The 16,135-nt window shown below is 42.1% G+C and overlaps 1 protein-coding gene across 1 annotated transcript; it reads left to right on the top strand.

Annotated features, from left to right (window-relative positions):
* The first annotated feature begins 6,970 nt into the window (after window positions 1–6,970).
* Window positions 6,971–15,115, top strand: asb13b (ankyrin repeat and SOCS box containing 13b). Its single transcript, XM_086299124.1, has 6 exons — window positions 6,971–7,728; window positions 8,386–8,585; window positions 8,708–8,858; window positions 10,669–10,803; window positions 13,002–13,193; window positions 13,283–15,115. Exons 1-6 carry the CDS (start codon window positions 7,686–7,688, stop codon window positions 13,429–13,431), a joined length of 870 nt encoding a protein of 289 aa, XP_086155250.1. The 5' UTR covers window positions 6,971–7,685; the 3' UTR covers window positions 13,432–15,115.
* Window positions 15,116–16,135: the final 1,020 nt, after the last annotated feature.

Here is a 16,135-nt window from a genome sequence, read left to right on the forward strand (position 1 = left end):
TTGTTTTTCTCCATCTGCGCTCAGCTTTCCTACACTCTCTTTTTTCATTTTTCACCAGTGTGGAGTTTCTCCATGGAGACTTTTTCCTTCCAGAGATAACCTTCACCTTAATGGGAGCAATAGTGTCCATTACATTTAACATGTTAGCATTGAAGCTATTGACGAGCTCATTGACTGACCCTCTGGACAGGTCAGGTGTTAATGGGAAGACCTGGTTAAAAATTGCACTACTGTGTTCAGTTATACACCGTTTTGTGATCACTGTTGTTGATATATTTGTGTGGGCTGAGATTTTACTTTCAAAGAAAACACAGTAATGATCAGACAGGCCCACATCAGACACAGTAACCTTTGAAATGCTCAGGCCCTTGGAGATCAGTAGGTCAAGAGTGTGTCCTCTATTATGTGTGGCCTCTGTTACATGCTGAGTCAGCCCAAAGTTGCCCAGAGTGTTGCTCAGATCTTTAGTCCCTTTGTCCTGAGGGTTGTCCACATGAATGTTAAAATCCCCAGCAATAATTACACAGTCAAAATCAACACAGATCACAGACAGCAGTTCACTGAGGTCATTAAAAAGGTCTGTGCAGTATTTGGGAGGCCTGTAAACATTAAGAAACACAACTTTGGATGGGGCCTTCAGCTGTAAAGCCACATATTCAAAAGACTGAAAACTTCCAGGAGATAGCTGCTTACATTGAAATGATTCATTAAATAGGACAGCAACCCCTCCTCCTCTCCTGCTCGCCCTGACCTCACTGATAAAACTGTAGTTAGGAGGGGTCGTCTCGATGAGAACAGCTCCACTGTTACTTTGGTCCAACCAAGTTTCAGTTAAAAACATAAAATCAAGGCTGTGCTCAGTGATTAAATCATTAATTAAAAATGTTTTCCCAGCTAGAGATCTAATGTTTAATAAAGCCAACTTAAGTGTTTTAGAGGTATTACTTGTCCCCTCGTGTTTGGGAGCAGTCTGTGGCACACAAGGTATGTTTACTATGTTTAAAGATCTTTTAGAGTGCAGCTCTCTGTGTTTTGACCAGGCCACATGTCTCCTGTCACCTAAAAGTACAGAAATTTTAAAACCTTCTAGTAAACAGGGTCCCAGCTTCTCCTGGGAAAAGTCATCACTGCCATAATCCTCACAGCCCGGACCCTTCACACATCACGCATCAGACTACGGAGACAGGGCATGAAGAGGAACTAAGGGGGGCGAGGCTGGGCAATGTGACTTCGATTGCTCTGTTGAGGGTGGGGCTCGATGGCGAACCTTTGGCCGCTCTGGTGGGGGGTTTATGGGGGACAAAAAGGGATTGGGACGGGGGGTAGATCTGAGCTCCATCATCTCCTCAGTGAATTTCAGGTGTGGGGAGGAGGGAGAAAGGGAGGGGGAGGAGGGTGATGGCCTGTCAGGGGTTTGGGGGACTGGGGAAGGTCGTGGTCCCTTGTCCTGGTCGTTGGTGTTGTTGAGAGAGTTGGAGGCAAATAGGGACCCCTCTTCTTGCCTTATATGTCTCTCCTTTCTGAGGCTCTTCCTCAGATGCCATGGATGTCTCTCCTTTCTGAGGCTCTTCCCGGGTGGGGGCAAATGGAGCTCCTCCTCAAGGTTTCTGCTGGGCTTTGTCTGTTCTTGGAGTACTGTTTGTTCCTCTTTATGAGATAACTCCTCGTTTATCTCAGCCTTGGCACCAAGCACGGATGGATGACGTATGGAATAAAACAAGTTGGAGGTGAACAGTTTCACCCCTGACTTGTTAAAATTAAATCCATTTGCTTTAAACAGATGCCTGCGTTCCCAAAAAATATTAAAGTTGTCGATAAAATGCACTGAGTGGTCAGCACATGCTGATATAAGCCATTTATTCAGTGTAAACAACCTGCTGAATCTCTCGTCTCCTCCTCTGACCGGCGGTACAGGTCCACTGATGAATACAGCTGCATTCAGAGAGTTTGCAGTGTTTAATAATCCAGTAAAGTCCCGTTTCAGAACCTCCGACTGTTGTTTGGACACATCGTTTGACCCTGTATGCAGAACAATGTTTGTCACAGTTGGATATTCATCTGCAATTTGAAGAATTCTCTCCTTCAGGTTGTTGACCATATCGTTAGGATAAGGGGATAAATAGAATAAATAGGAATAAAAAATAAAAATACAAGTGAATTGCACATTTCAAGTATTGAGTCTATTGCACTGTTGACTATTAACAAAAGTATTGCACAAGGTATTGTACAGTGAGGTGAAGAGGCACTACAGCTTAGTTGTTCCCCCCTCCTTTGTCCTCCTGTTTCCCCTCCCTCTCCCCTCCAGAGAGGAGTTAAACAGTTTGATGGCGTGTGGGACAAAGGAGTTTTTAAGTCTGTTAGTTCTTGTCTTGGGGAGAAGCAACCTGTCACTGAACAGACTCTTCTGATTGTTTATGGCCGTGTGCAGAGGATGCCCAGCATTGTTCATAATGTCCAGCAGTTTCTTTAATGTCCTTTTCTCTGCCACTGTCACCAGAGTGTCCAGCTTCATGCCGACCACAGAGCTAGCCCTCCTGATCAGTTTCTCCAGCATGGATGAGTCCCTCTTTGCTGTGCTGCTCCCCCAGCACACCACAGCATAGAAAAGTACTCCAGCAACCACCGACTGGTAAAACATCCTCAGGAGCTTCCTGCAGATGTTAAAAGACCTCAGCCTCCTGAGGATTGTACAGTCGGCTTTGGGCTTTTTTATACAGGTGCTCTGTGTTGAATGACCAGTCCAGTTTATTGTCCACCCACAGCCCGAGGTACTTGTACTTGTTGACCACCTCCACCTCCTCCCCCTCTATCTGAACCGGCAGTGGACCTTCTCTGGACCTCCCGAAGTCCACAACCAGTTCCTTAGTCTTTGAGGTGTTGAGTTGCAGGTGGTTTGTGTGACTCCATGCGACAAAGTTCCTCACCAGACTTCTGTACTCCTCTTCCTGATCATCCCAGATACACCCCATGATGGCCGTGTCATCTGCAAACTTCTGAATATGGCATAATTCAGAGTTGTAGCAGAAGTCAGAGGTGTACAGGGTGAAGAGAAGAGGGGACAGCACAGTTCCCTGTGGTGCTCCTGTGCTGCTGACCACAGTGTCAGACGTGATGTCCTTCAGCCTGACGTACTGTGGTCTGTCGGTGAGGTAGTCGGAGATCCAAGCCACCAGGCAGGGGTCCACCTCCATCCTGTTCAGTTTTTCCTGAAGCATACAGGGCCGGATGGTATTAAAGGCACTGGAAAAGTCAAGAAACAGTATCCTGACCGTGCCTTTTCCCCCATCCAGGTGTGAGTGGGCTCTGTGTAGGAGGTACAGGATGGCATCCTCCACTCCGACACCCGCCTTGTATGCAAACTGTAGTGGGTCCTGGGCATGTTGTACCTGTGGTCGGAGGAAGTTGAGGAAGAGCCGCTCTAGAGTCTTCATAAGATGTGACGTCAGTGCCACTGGTCGGAAGTCATTCAGCTCATTGGGCCGGTTCCTTTTAGGGACCGGGACGATGCAGGATGTCTTCCATAGGGCGGGCACTCTCCCCAGTCGCAGACTGAGGTTGAAGACTCGTTGTAGCAGCTCCCCAAGTTCAGCAGCACACGCCTTAAGCATCCTAGGACACACCTTGTCTGGGCCTGCTGCCTTTCTGGGGCGAAGCTTCCTCAGTTGCCTCCTGACCTGATCCACTGTGACACTGGGAGATGTTTGGGAGGAGGGGAGGGGGGGGAGATGTCTTGCTGCTGAGAGAGGGATATTGCCTATGATCAACTTATAAGCAAAGACTGATCTGAGCTGCTAGCCAATATAATAACCAGACTATAAAATAAGTGTGTAAATGGGTTTTTACACAGAAAGCAATTTGGTTGCCATGCATCACTTTGTCACAGAGGCTTCATTGCTAGTGGGCATTCAAGACTTTGGTTGCCTAGCCCTCTATTTTATTTACCACCGTGTCATATGACAACCTACATAGTATAACATTAGACCCTAGAAGTAGGCAGATGTTGCAAAAGCTTCATTGTTAGATACTGAATATAAAAAGCAGAGAAGCTGTATTAACCAGATGGAAACTTCCAAGGCTAAAATATGAAGCTAATGTTAAAATGGCCAAAGCTACAGTTCTTTTTGACCACTAGCTTGCTAGCTTCTCATACGTACAGAATCTCTACTGTAGTGCTGACATTACTACAGAAATACCTCTTTACAGCCTGATACAAGCACAGTTTTGGTCTCTGTACCTCATTTTCCCATATTGAAAATGTGAATTTTTGGTGATTCTTGATCTTGGGCTTAGAGTTTCTAGTCAAGCTACTGTTGACTGCAAATGTTTAAATGTTTTAAAAAAAAGTCTTTAAGAATAATCTTCCCCCACGTTGCAACATTTGTGATTCAAGGGTTCTACAGGAAATAAACAGTCATATTTACTTCCTCTCTTGTGTTGATTTATTTTTTGTGTTCTGCTTGTCTTCTTAGACATGACAAATGGCTTGAAAGCGGCCAGCAAATGCAGAGCTATGGCTAGTGATGTGCAGAAAAGCATCTATGCACATTTTTCCAGGTAAGTAACCATGACGGAATCTGCATGCTACAAGGAACAAACAGAAGCTTCATGATGAACCCAGCCTGTGAGTGGATAGGAGAATGACACAATTGGAGAGGCTATGCCTTTGTTATGACTGTCACTTGTACCTTGTTTAGCTAAGCTAATTGTGGAATGACAAATAAAGAAATGCTTGAAACACAGTATAAAAGCTGACCTCCAAGATCAAGATGGACTGGTATCTGATTACAGCACTCTGTAAAGGTAAGTGGCTTCTATAGCCAGAAACCATAACTTTGGAAAAACAGACCGTAACAAAGTCAAAAGATATTAAATATATATTGACAAATAACAATGCTTCTAGAAGAAAATTGTTTGGATAAACAAAATGAGAATCTTTTGATAAGTGAAATTACGTTTTTGCTCACAGAAAATAATAAAGTAAAAATAAATGCACAGCATGGAGATGAAGAAAAGAAGAGTGATATTAGAAGTGTATCAGCTCGTTCTGAAGAAAGACATGCAGTGTCATAATCACAGGACATGGTTGCACAAACAGGATAATGACATGCATCTAAAAACAGACATGAAATAAGCAGAATCTCACAGGCATTTGGCAAATGTGATCCATTAAGCCTGAGAGGAGGTGACAAGTGTTCTGAAGAAGACTCACACGATGGTGAGAAGTGTACATGTCTGATAAACGGCTTCAAAACACACTGCTGTGTGGTCGCTGATTGATGCTTATGGTTTGCTTGTTTAAGGAACAACAAGCGCTGACAAACATACACTGCCACAATGTGTGTGTGTGCTCATGGTCTTAAAGAAGACAAGAACTGGAGGCCTTGTCATTGCAAACTGATATAATGTTGCTTCTCCGTCACATCATCATTCATGTTGGTTGGTGAATGATTGCAGTGTCATTGCATTGTCTGGCAATGGTAAACACAAACACTGATAGCTAATTTGTAATTCCATTTATATTACAATAGAAGCTCTGCCGTTAGATATAAAGTGCAAGTATGAGAAGCTAGCAAGCGTGCTCACTTCAGCAAAAATCTTTCCAACACAGTTCACCTGGAGTCAGATCTTTTATTTCTTCAAATTTTGTTGATAATTTTTGTTTAACCTTGAATGCTTAAGGCCAAAAATCTTACATGTTGCACCTTTACTACAACCTCCTGTGTAAAAGATTTGCAAGGCTTAGTTGTTAATGCTCAACCCAGCAGCCTACAGCAAACGAGGACACGCAGAAGGTTGGTGTGACAGAAGACGATGCTGGGGATCCGATAGGATCGAGAGAGATGAAAGCTGAAAGAGGAAGTTTAATTTTTAATGCTTCATGAGGGTGTCTCCAGAAAAACAAACAAACAAACAAACAAAAAAACTAAAATCTAAAAACATTGGTTAAATGACTTTTCCCTTTCCATTGAGGGGAAGTGGTAACTGGGTGGCTAATGGTTAGTCCTGTGGCCATACAAATAGCTACCAGAATGAACTCACCAATAACCACTGTTACCATGGATCATGAAATAGGGTGGAATCCATCCCACAGTTAACCTGTTTACTTAACCTTATCTAACCTAGGAGTTGCAATTGAAATATAAAATAGCACTTAAGTGACATCATGAGTTAATGTGTCATGCTAGCTAAAGCTCGCCAAGCTAGCTCTAAACAGGCACATGCCATAACCAAATGAATAAAAAACAGTTCTTTACATACCACATTATTGACAGCGATGTAAACCTTTTTTATTTGCTGGTTAAAGTCATTAGATAAAGTAGAGAAACTGAAAAAGGAAGCTAACATGGAAGTGTGAAAAACTGGGGTTGACTCCAGAAGTGATGTGATTCACGCTATGTTAATACACCAATTTTTAAAGGATTACAAAACATGTTTACACTTTAGTACAAAAAACAATTTACACATTTTTATAAGTCATCCAACAGGATAATGGATTGACAGGTGTCATGTTATGATGTAAACAGATATTAGTCTCGTGTTTGTAAACTGTTTCTTACTTTTAAGAAACCCCTGATTAGACACAGTGTCAGCCAAAAGTTTCCTGGATGAGGAACCGAGGCAGAACAGTACACTGTATATTAACAATTTGTGCATTAGACACAGTTCAATAAATTGCATTTTTTGGGATACAGTGTGTGGAGAGATATTTGCAGACAGTGACACTAAGATGACAAACATCTGAAATATGGGAAAGTCTGGTGGTTCCTGATTGCATTATTGCTTTTGTGCTCAGCCGGTGTTGTGCCAAAAAGTGATTTCCAATGTTTCCGTGTTTTGTTTTGTTTTAAATCTTTGCTTATCGGCTGTAGTCAACAGGAGTTGTGAAGGGGTTGTATAAAAAAAGAAGGTAAAGGAATTATATGTTTTTTGTTCTCTGTGTTCTACATTATAGTCAGTCAAAAGCTACAATCAAAAAAAAAATGATTGCAGCTTCTACAATGTGTCAGGAATGTTCTTTCTGGCTCAAAATGACTCATAAGACTCATAAGTATCTCATAAGATACATTTGACACAATATAGATCAACATTTTAAATATTTACGGATTCTTTGTTTTTTGTTTTGTTTTTTGGCAAAAACCAGAGTACACTTTCTATCACGACACTGGGATTTGGTCTACATCTTTGGTGGACTTTTTCATGTTGCATCACAAGTAGCAACTTCTGCTTCCAAAAATGAAAAATACCAAGGCTTCAAAATAGGTCCAAAACCCATTGCTCTGTCCGTCTTTTATATACAGTCTATGCTTTGAATCCACAAAATGGATTTTAAAAATGTGCTACACAAATAAATACATATGTCCTATTATTCTGCATTACTAAAGAACCACAACATATACAATATATATTTATTTTTATATATACATATATAAATGTGTGTGTGTGTGTCCTTTATTATTTTCATTTATCTGTAATAATCATAACCCTTCGCCTACATATCCCAGAATTCCCCGGCGTTGTTTATTTAGGCGAAACCTCAGCTGCTCAGACTCTGCACAGGGTTGCACGGTGTGTGTGGTAGTACTCGTAGTAATGCAGTCCTTTCGATTTTTGTTGCTTTGCTTCAAAATGAAAACCATGCTCGGCTAAATCTGCGTTGCTGAGAGAGACAAAAACAGGAACATGAAATGGAGATCACACGGGCCAGACCGTCCTTGTATGGAGAAATCGGTAAGTAGCTTAGAGTTGGTGACTAACAGTAACCGAGACAGCCGTTTCAATAAGGAGTCTGGCGGTTATTTTCCCGATGATGCCAGCAGATCCTAGATTTATTAGCTTTTCATTGCCTGCCTTTCATCTTTCTTTGACGATACTGATTAAGGCTAGCCTTAAGCCAGCATGGTATCTTAAACTGGTTGACGTTCGTCTGAGAGCATGACGTCGCGCTTTAAGCTCGTTGCTGAAACCAGCAGGCATTGAACTGCCTGTTGTGCAACTAGTTCAGCAGTGGATCCATTATAACGCACACCTCACACCATGTAAGACAAATACATGTGCTATTCAGGTGGGTTGGGCCCTGCTGCACACGTGCAGAGCACTAGTGTCATTTGTGTTTAGGTTGTGCGAAACCACTTTCTCCCACTTTGTCATGTTCCCAAACCTCTTCTCCTTTCTGCGCATTTGTCATCCCTTTATGTTATTTAATGGGTAACTCTATACAAAGTTGTCTTGACATGGGATTAAGAGCTGCATGTTTTATGAGGAGAAGAAACACTCTGGCTTTTCTTTTAGAAAGAAGTAGTATAAACGCTCATACATCCCCTCAACCCCCTTCCCTTGACTGTGAATAGATGCTCTTAGGTTTTGTTTGGTTTCACATCTTTGCAGCACACGGCCTTGGATTCTGGACAGACCGGTCAGCAGTGCACGAGGCTGCTGCACAAGGCAGGGCCTTCCAGTTGCAGCAGCTGATCGAGGGAGGTGCCGCAGTTAACATAGTGGCTGTGGACTCCATCACCCCCCTGCACGAGGCCTGTATACAGGGACAGGCCCAGTGTGTTAGACTGCTGCTGGATGCTGGCGCACAGGTGAGGAGGTTTTGTGGTGCTACCTGACTTCGGCACGTCACTACAGAATCAAGCACAGTTGGTGGCTTAGGTGGTAGCTCAACATGGTGCATGTGTGCTGTCATTACGGCCCTGTCCTTCAGGTGGACGCTCGTAACATCGATGGTAGCACGCCGCTGTGTGATGCGTGTGCAGCTGGAAGTCTGGATTGCGTCAAGCTGCTGCTGGAGTATGGAGCAACTGTAAATCCTCCCCTGTTCACCTTCTCACCTCTTCATGAAGCCTGCATGGGAGGTGTGTGTTTTCCAACACAACATTGTGCATAATCATATTTTAAGCCATGTCAGTTGATTAAAATACACTATACTGCCAAATGTATTCAGTCACCCTTCAAAATCATTGAATTCAGGTGTTCCAATCACTTTCGTGGTCATAGGTGTATAAAATCAAGAAGCTAGGCATGCAGACTGCTTCTATAAACATTTGTGAAAGAATGGGTCACTCTCAGGAGCTCAGTGAATTTGAGTGTGGCACCCTGATAGGATGCCACCTGTGCAACAAGTCCAATCGTGAAATATCCTCGCTACCAAACATTCAGCAGTCAACTGTAGTGGTATAATAAATAAGTGGAAGCAACTCAGCCACAAAGTGGTAAGGCCCGTAAAAATCGCAGAGCAGGGTCAGCGGATGCTGAAGCGCATAGTGCGCAGAGGTCGGCAACTTTCTGCAGAGTCAGTCGCTATAGACCTCCAAATTTCATGTGTTCTTCAGATTAGCTCAAGAACATGGTGTAGAGAGCTTCATGCAATGGTTTTCGACCCCAGTTGGGTGTCGGCCCTACCTGTTGCGACATGACTGCGCACCAGTGCGCAAAGCAAGGTCCATAAAGACATGAATGAGCCAGTTTGGTGTGGAAGAACTTGACTGGTCTGTACAGAGTCCTGACCTCAACATGATAAAAGGCATTTGGGAAGAATTCGAGTGGAGACAGTGAGCCAGGCTTCATGTGTCTCTCACAAATGCACTTCTGGAAGAATGGTCAAAAGTTCCCATAGACACCTAAACCTTATGGAAAGCTTTCCCAGAAGACTTGAATGGTTATAGCTGCAAAGGGTGGGCTGACATTATATTAAACCCCATGGATTAGGAACGGGATGTAACTCGAATTCAAATTGGGTGTGAAGGCAGATGAGCCAACACTTTTGGCAAGATGGTCTCTCTAGTGGAGAAACAGTGCAGCTGTATTGTAACAGAGACCTTTATGGCTCCGGTGGTGAATACAATGGGAATCAGTGTACTTAAAGCTGTAGCTCCACCTGCACAAATCCTCTCCATTGTATTTAAAACAAAAAACCAAAAAACTAGACGAGCAGGTTCACCGACTCTCGCTGACCAGTGTTAAGACAGACGGTGATTGTGGGCGCAGCTTTGCAATGATGTAAATGTCTACGTGACTGAAACTGCATCCAGGGCCTGGGGCTTGGTGCTTGGTTTGTGACATACTCGTTTTACAATAATGACTACAAAAGTGACACAGAGATGTTTGTTTATTTATTTTTTTGTTCTTGTGGAATTTACTATGTTCCCGGTCCATCTGTCATAGAATCACCAAAGCTTCAGATAGCACACCACACAGCCCAAGTCAAAAAGATAACCGTATGCATGCACAGCTTCACCTGTTAAAGATATATAGTTCATATGGATCGGAATGACTGGAACATGTAGGACAAAATTATTTGGAAAGCAGTCCTGGGAAAAAAGTCTTTGTGCCGACCTTCAGGTTCTCTGTAGAAAGATGGAAGGATGCAGAACAAACCACTTACAGACTGTCACCTTGAGTTTCACAACTATTTTCAGCTTAATATTTATAAGAAAAAAGTTCTTAAAGTCCAGCTGTGATTCTCTTAATGGCATTACACATGGTTACAAATGCATTGAGAGGGACACCGAAAAGGACTAATTCTTCTGATACTAATAATTATTGCTGCCAAAAATTCCAAATGTACCTACCTGCATCGCCAACATTTGCTCAACTGCAGAACTTTTTAGGTTTATACAACTGGAATTAGTTATTTTCTGTGTTTGTTTTTTTTGTAAATATCAGGGAATTCAGATTGTGTTCAGCTCATGATCAATCAAGGAGCTCACATGGAGGCCCATGACTGCCACTATGGGACACCGCTCCATGTAGCCTGTGCCAGGCAACATTATGACTGCGCCAAAGTTCTCCTCAACGCAGGTGAGTCCAGAAGCCTGTACCACAAAGCAGGATTTGAGCTTTTCAGGGAAATTTCAGGGTGGTTCACTTATTACCAGGTTATATCGCCATGCTAACTTAACCTGTGAACCTGAATTCTCTGAGAATAGCATCACATTAGTGGAAGATTCATCAATCAGACCTGTGTGCTCATATAGTAGGAGGGTCTAAATTTTGTAATTTTTACTTTATTTTATGGTATATCTTTTTTTGTTTCCCTGATGGATTCACAAAATCTATAATGAGTATAGATTATTGAATCCAACTTTATTTCTTGACATTTTTCCAGTTATTTTTAAGGTTCTGTAGCTTTAGCAGTAATCTGTCGTTCTACAACAGAGCACCTCTTTGTACTTATGGACTTTATATCACATTTGCACAGATTAAGCCAGTGTTTGGATTCTATTTTTATATTTATTCTTTACTCGCAGACCATTAAACACCACTGGGACTGCAACTCTCTCTTACACATTAGTTTAATGAAATTCGTTAATGTGACTAAGTCTTGGGCTATTCCTTATTTCTTTAAATTTTTCTGCCAATTAGGCGGATATTCTTGTACTATCTTTTTGTAAAGTGGTCTTAAACAATAGTTCTCCAGGCTTGCCAAAGACCTTTCAAAGTGTTTCTTTGGATATTGGTTGCTTTTTCACTCATATTCAGCCCAGTCCTTGTGTCTGACCTTTTTTATGGGAATATTTTCTTGCTTAAACCACTGAACACTATGAATCATTCAAGCGTAAAAAAGACGAAACAGTGTCCAGTTAGCCCTGAAAACTTTGGTATCTTTAAGGACTTTGTTACTGGCACATTGTTGGGTAAAACGAATCTGTGTCAAATGCTAAAGATAAAAGTTTGACAGACATAATATAGTATTTCGGATGTGAGAGATGCATCTGGCCTTTCAGGTGATCAATTTTTTCAAATTGGGGGCAACAAGTCTTATGGAGTGATAATTCCAAATTGGTAATTTTTGGTTTGAATCATGAACATATACAGAGGAGGTCAGGAGAGAGGCATGACAGTGTCTACAACCATCTGTAAAACACGGTGGAGGCTGTGTCACGGTTTGGGTTTGCATTTCAGCCAGTGTTGTTGGAGATTGTTTTGAACTTGATGGATTTATCAATGCAATAAATTACCATCAGATTTTTAGCTCACACAGCTACTTTGTTTGCTCTTGATGTATTATTACTTTAGTATAGTTGCCTCTCTGTAAAAATGAGCTGACTGGCTGCCTGTCCATAACAAGGTTCGTGTGACTGCATATCTTGTCGATATTAAGATTAAGCGAATTCAAATCACTGAAAAGGATCTCTGGCGTTTCCTCTGCGCACCACGGCTAATGAAATTTACAGTTATGATGTACTATTCAGTCATCATGGATTAGAGATAATTTAGTGTGATATGCTGTCTTATCTGTGCTTCTTTAAAAAAAGAAAAGGACTAATAAGCTGTTTTTAGAGCAGAAACAAAACATGCTGCATTACTTAGTAATGACAGCATTATTATAACCATGATATCATGGCTTGTTCCATAATAAAATCTCTTGTACATGGCATGTATGTAACTCTCAGTCTAAAACTTAAAATGGCATGGCATGCAGGGTACCGGCATTTTTAAACTTTTTCTGAATAAGACGAAAAAAAATTTTCTGTACAGTCAAGTTTTACCTTCACAGCTTAACCACAAACAGGACACGTATTTCTAAACATCTAAACACAGGAAGTTGACTTCTCTTCATTGTTATGCGTAGCACTTTAGACTTTGAGCGTGGACCTCGTCTTTCAGTATCCTCTATTAATAATTGTATCAGTGGATCCATCCACAGTTTCACTGTTCCAACGTCTGTCAGTAGTAGCAGCTACAAGCATACCCCACTGGATCTGAAGCTTCCTCTCTTATCTGTACAGAGAGCTAGCTCAGTCGGTTTTTTTTATAATACATTTAGGCTAAAAAGGTCAGCAAACAACATTGATAGTAATGGACTTACTGAAAAGGACCTGCAGCCATTACCAGGATATATGTATATAATATATTTTTTTACTGTAATATTTGGTGTCAAATATATTTCTTGCTTTATAAAGTGATTATGATGTTTATAATTTCTATTAAAAACACAACCTTGGGCATCAGCAGCGCTTTCCTCTCTCTTAGAAGTTTGTTTTCCTTTTTGAAAGGGGCAAACGTGAATGCTGCCAAGCTCCACGAGACAGCTCTTCATCACGCAGCCAAGGCAAAAAACACAGATTTGATTGAGTTGCTTGTGGAGTTTGGGGGGAATGTGTACGCCACGGATAACCTGAACAAGAAACCTATCCACTACACCACTCTGGGATCCCCATCGTATCTCTGCCTCGAGTTCTTTGAGAGTGAGTATCCACCTAGAGTACATCCTGTTTATTTTAGTCCATCAAGAACACTAGTGACGCATAACTTGAGATGGCTTTTTCTGTCTTAGAATACCCCCTGAGTTTACAGCAGATCAGCAGGGTGGCAGTGAGGAGGATTCTCGGCACAAGAGCGCATAAAGTTGTTTCTAGGCTGGACTTGCCTAATCGTATCATAAGCTTCCTGTCTTACATTCCGGCTCCAGTCATTGAAATTTAATCGCTGGTTGCAACGGCTGTTCCTGTGGCCCTTTCTTCTGAAAATCATGTGACAGGATGTTTGAGCTGACAGTGATACCACACATTTCCCAAACTAGATGGGTGTATAGATTTTTATTTTATTTTATTTTTTTCAGTTAAATACAATGACTTTTTGTCTAAGCAAACTGAAAATGGGATTTTTTTTTTTTTTTAAGGTCATAGCTACAGCAACAAATTATTCTGACAAACGGAAAGAAAACCCTGCAGTATTTAGCCTTGACGTTTGACGTAGTTGGCAAACCTTAGCCTCTGCATCAAATGAATGTTAGGTCAAATGTTTTTTAATGCCCTTTTCCTCTAATTTGCTCCACCCAATACCGAGAAAAATCTCCGCACCTTCTAGTGTTTAGGGCTTTGTTCCTTGGTAGGTTGTGCACAATTTAGGCAAGCAATTTGCTGCTCTGTGCGAAGACCGAAAGATTAATTTTTGCCTTTTAAGGCCATGCACAGCAAGTGTCAACCTTACACAGGGGGTTTCCATATTTTAGATGTCCTTTGAGAACTGTGGTGGTGTGTGCCGACTTGTCTGGCACATTCCCGGTGTGTATTTGTTGCAACAGGCCAAGTTCTACCTTTTAATATCCATTATTAGTAGTTTTGAATTCATGTACTCCCCCCCCCCCCCCCCCCCCCCCCCCCCAAACCCCCACCCCATACTGATACCAAGTCCTGAATTGGTATCAGTATCGGAGCGCACCTGTGTGTATTCAGAGGCTTTGGGAGCACCACTCATCATTTCACATTTCTTGGAATAATTTGTGTTGATATAACACTGTTTGCTTTGTGGAGTTTGAGATGACAAGAAAATACTTGTCTTGTGTCAAGAACAAGACAAGTATTTTCTTGCTATACTTGTCCAAGTATGTGTGAATGTAAGTTTGAAGACCAAAAAAAACTAAAACCCTGCAATATCCTGTAATACTACATTAACTGTTTTGGCAACATGTGGTTTGATTACTAGGACTGCATATGAATATGAATTTGTATATATTCTGTAAGTATTTATTTTTAATGTAAATTTGTACATAATACAGATGGTTCTACCTCTATCAAATCTGTGTAAATAAATACCAGATGACTACCACATGAATTTAAAAATAACTTGGTGTTGTTTTAATTGGACTTCAAGCGTCATTTAAAAAAAAAAAAATTTTAAACACCCACAAAACTGTTTTAGATTTACAAGTACTTCATTTCCTTTGGAATTGACAGACTGCGTAAAATGAATGGAAAGTTCCACTGGAAAAAAAACAACTTAAAAAACATCCACTTGAAAAAACAACAACAAACCCCTATAGTTCCCTAATGGGTTTGGGAACCAAGCTTCACCAGTTGGCAATGCTTAGCTGGAAATGATCTGAAATTGCGTTTTCAGGAACTAATATTGTGAAAGGTTATACAGGGAGTGCAGAATTATTAGGCAAGTTGTATTTTTGAGGAATAATTTTATTATTGAACAACAACCATGTTCTCAATGAACCCAAAAAACTCATTAATATCAAAACTGAATGTTTTTGGAAGTAGTTCTTAGTTTGTTTTTAGTTTTAGCTATTTTAGGGGGATATCTGTGTGTGCAGGTGACTATTACTGTGCATAATTATTAGGCAACTTAACAAAAAACAAATATATACCCATTTCAATTATTTATTTTTACCAGTGAAACCAATATAACATCTCCACATTCACAAATATACATTTCTGACATTCAAAAACAAAACAAAAACAAATCAGCGACCAATATAGCCACCTTTCTTTGCAAGGACACTCAAAAGCCTGCCATCCATGGATTCTGTCAGTGTTTTGATCTGTTCACCATCAACATTGCGTGCAGCAGCAACCACAGCCTCCCAGACACTGTTCAGAGAGGTGTACTGTTTTCCCTCCTTGTAAATCTCACATTTGATGATGGACCACAGGTTCTCAATGCGGTTCAGATCTGGTGAACAAGGAGGCCATGTCATTAGTTTTTCTTCTTTTATACCCTTTCTTGCCAGCCACGCTGTGGAGTACTTGGACGCGTGTGATGGAGCATTGTCCTGCATGAAAATCATGTTTTTCTTGAAGGATGCAGACTTCTTCCTGTACCACTGCTTGAAGGTGTCTTCCAGAAACTGGCAGTAGGACTGGGAGTTGAGCTTGACTCCATCCTCAACCCGAAAAGGCCCCACAAGCTCATCTTTGATGATACCAGCCCAAACCAGTACTCCACCTCCACCTTGCTGGCGTCTGAGTCGGACTGGAGCTCTCTGCCCTTTACCAATCCAGCCACGGGCCCATCCATCTGGCCCATCAAGACTCACTCTCAAGGTTTGGAGGCCTATCTCCACCCACCACCACTTCCCCTGCCAGTGGCGGACTCCCTCAGGTGTCGGTGCGTTGGTGGTTCTTTGTGTCTGGGGGTGGGCGTCCGGGTACACACCGGCTCACTCCTTGGCGGCCGCTTATCGGGGCCTGGAGCCTGGGGCTCGCTCGGGCCACTTCGGAGGCGGGGTGCCCCCGGCCTCTCGGCCTGGGGCTCGGTCACTCAGGCACAGCTGGCTGCCGGCGGAGCTCACGGGCGCGTCACTGCAACTCCCCCTGGCTTCTGCTCCGCGGCTGCTGAGTGAGCCCTCATCTGGGACTCTCCTCAGCTCTTACTGGGACAGTGGCGCGGCTGCCCCTCT

Source organism: Aulonocara sp. 'chitande type north' Nkhata Bay, linkage group LG7, assembly GCF_057382095.1.
Source record: "Aulonocara sp. 'chitande type north' Nkhata Bay isolate Kocher_YH1m ecotype deep benthic linkage group LG7, A_spYH_male_GT1.1, whole genome shotgun sequence".
NCBI lineage: Eukaryota > Metazoa > Chordata > Actinopteri > Cichliformes > Cichlidae > Aulonocara > Aulonocara sp. 'chitande type north' Nkhata Bay.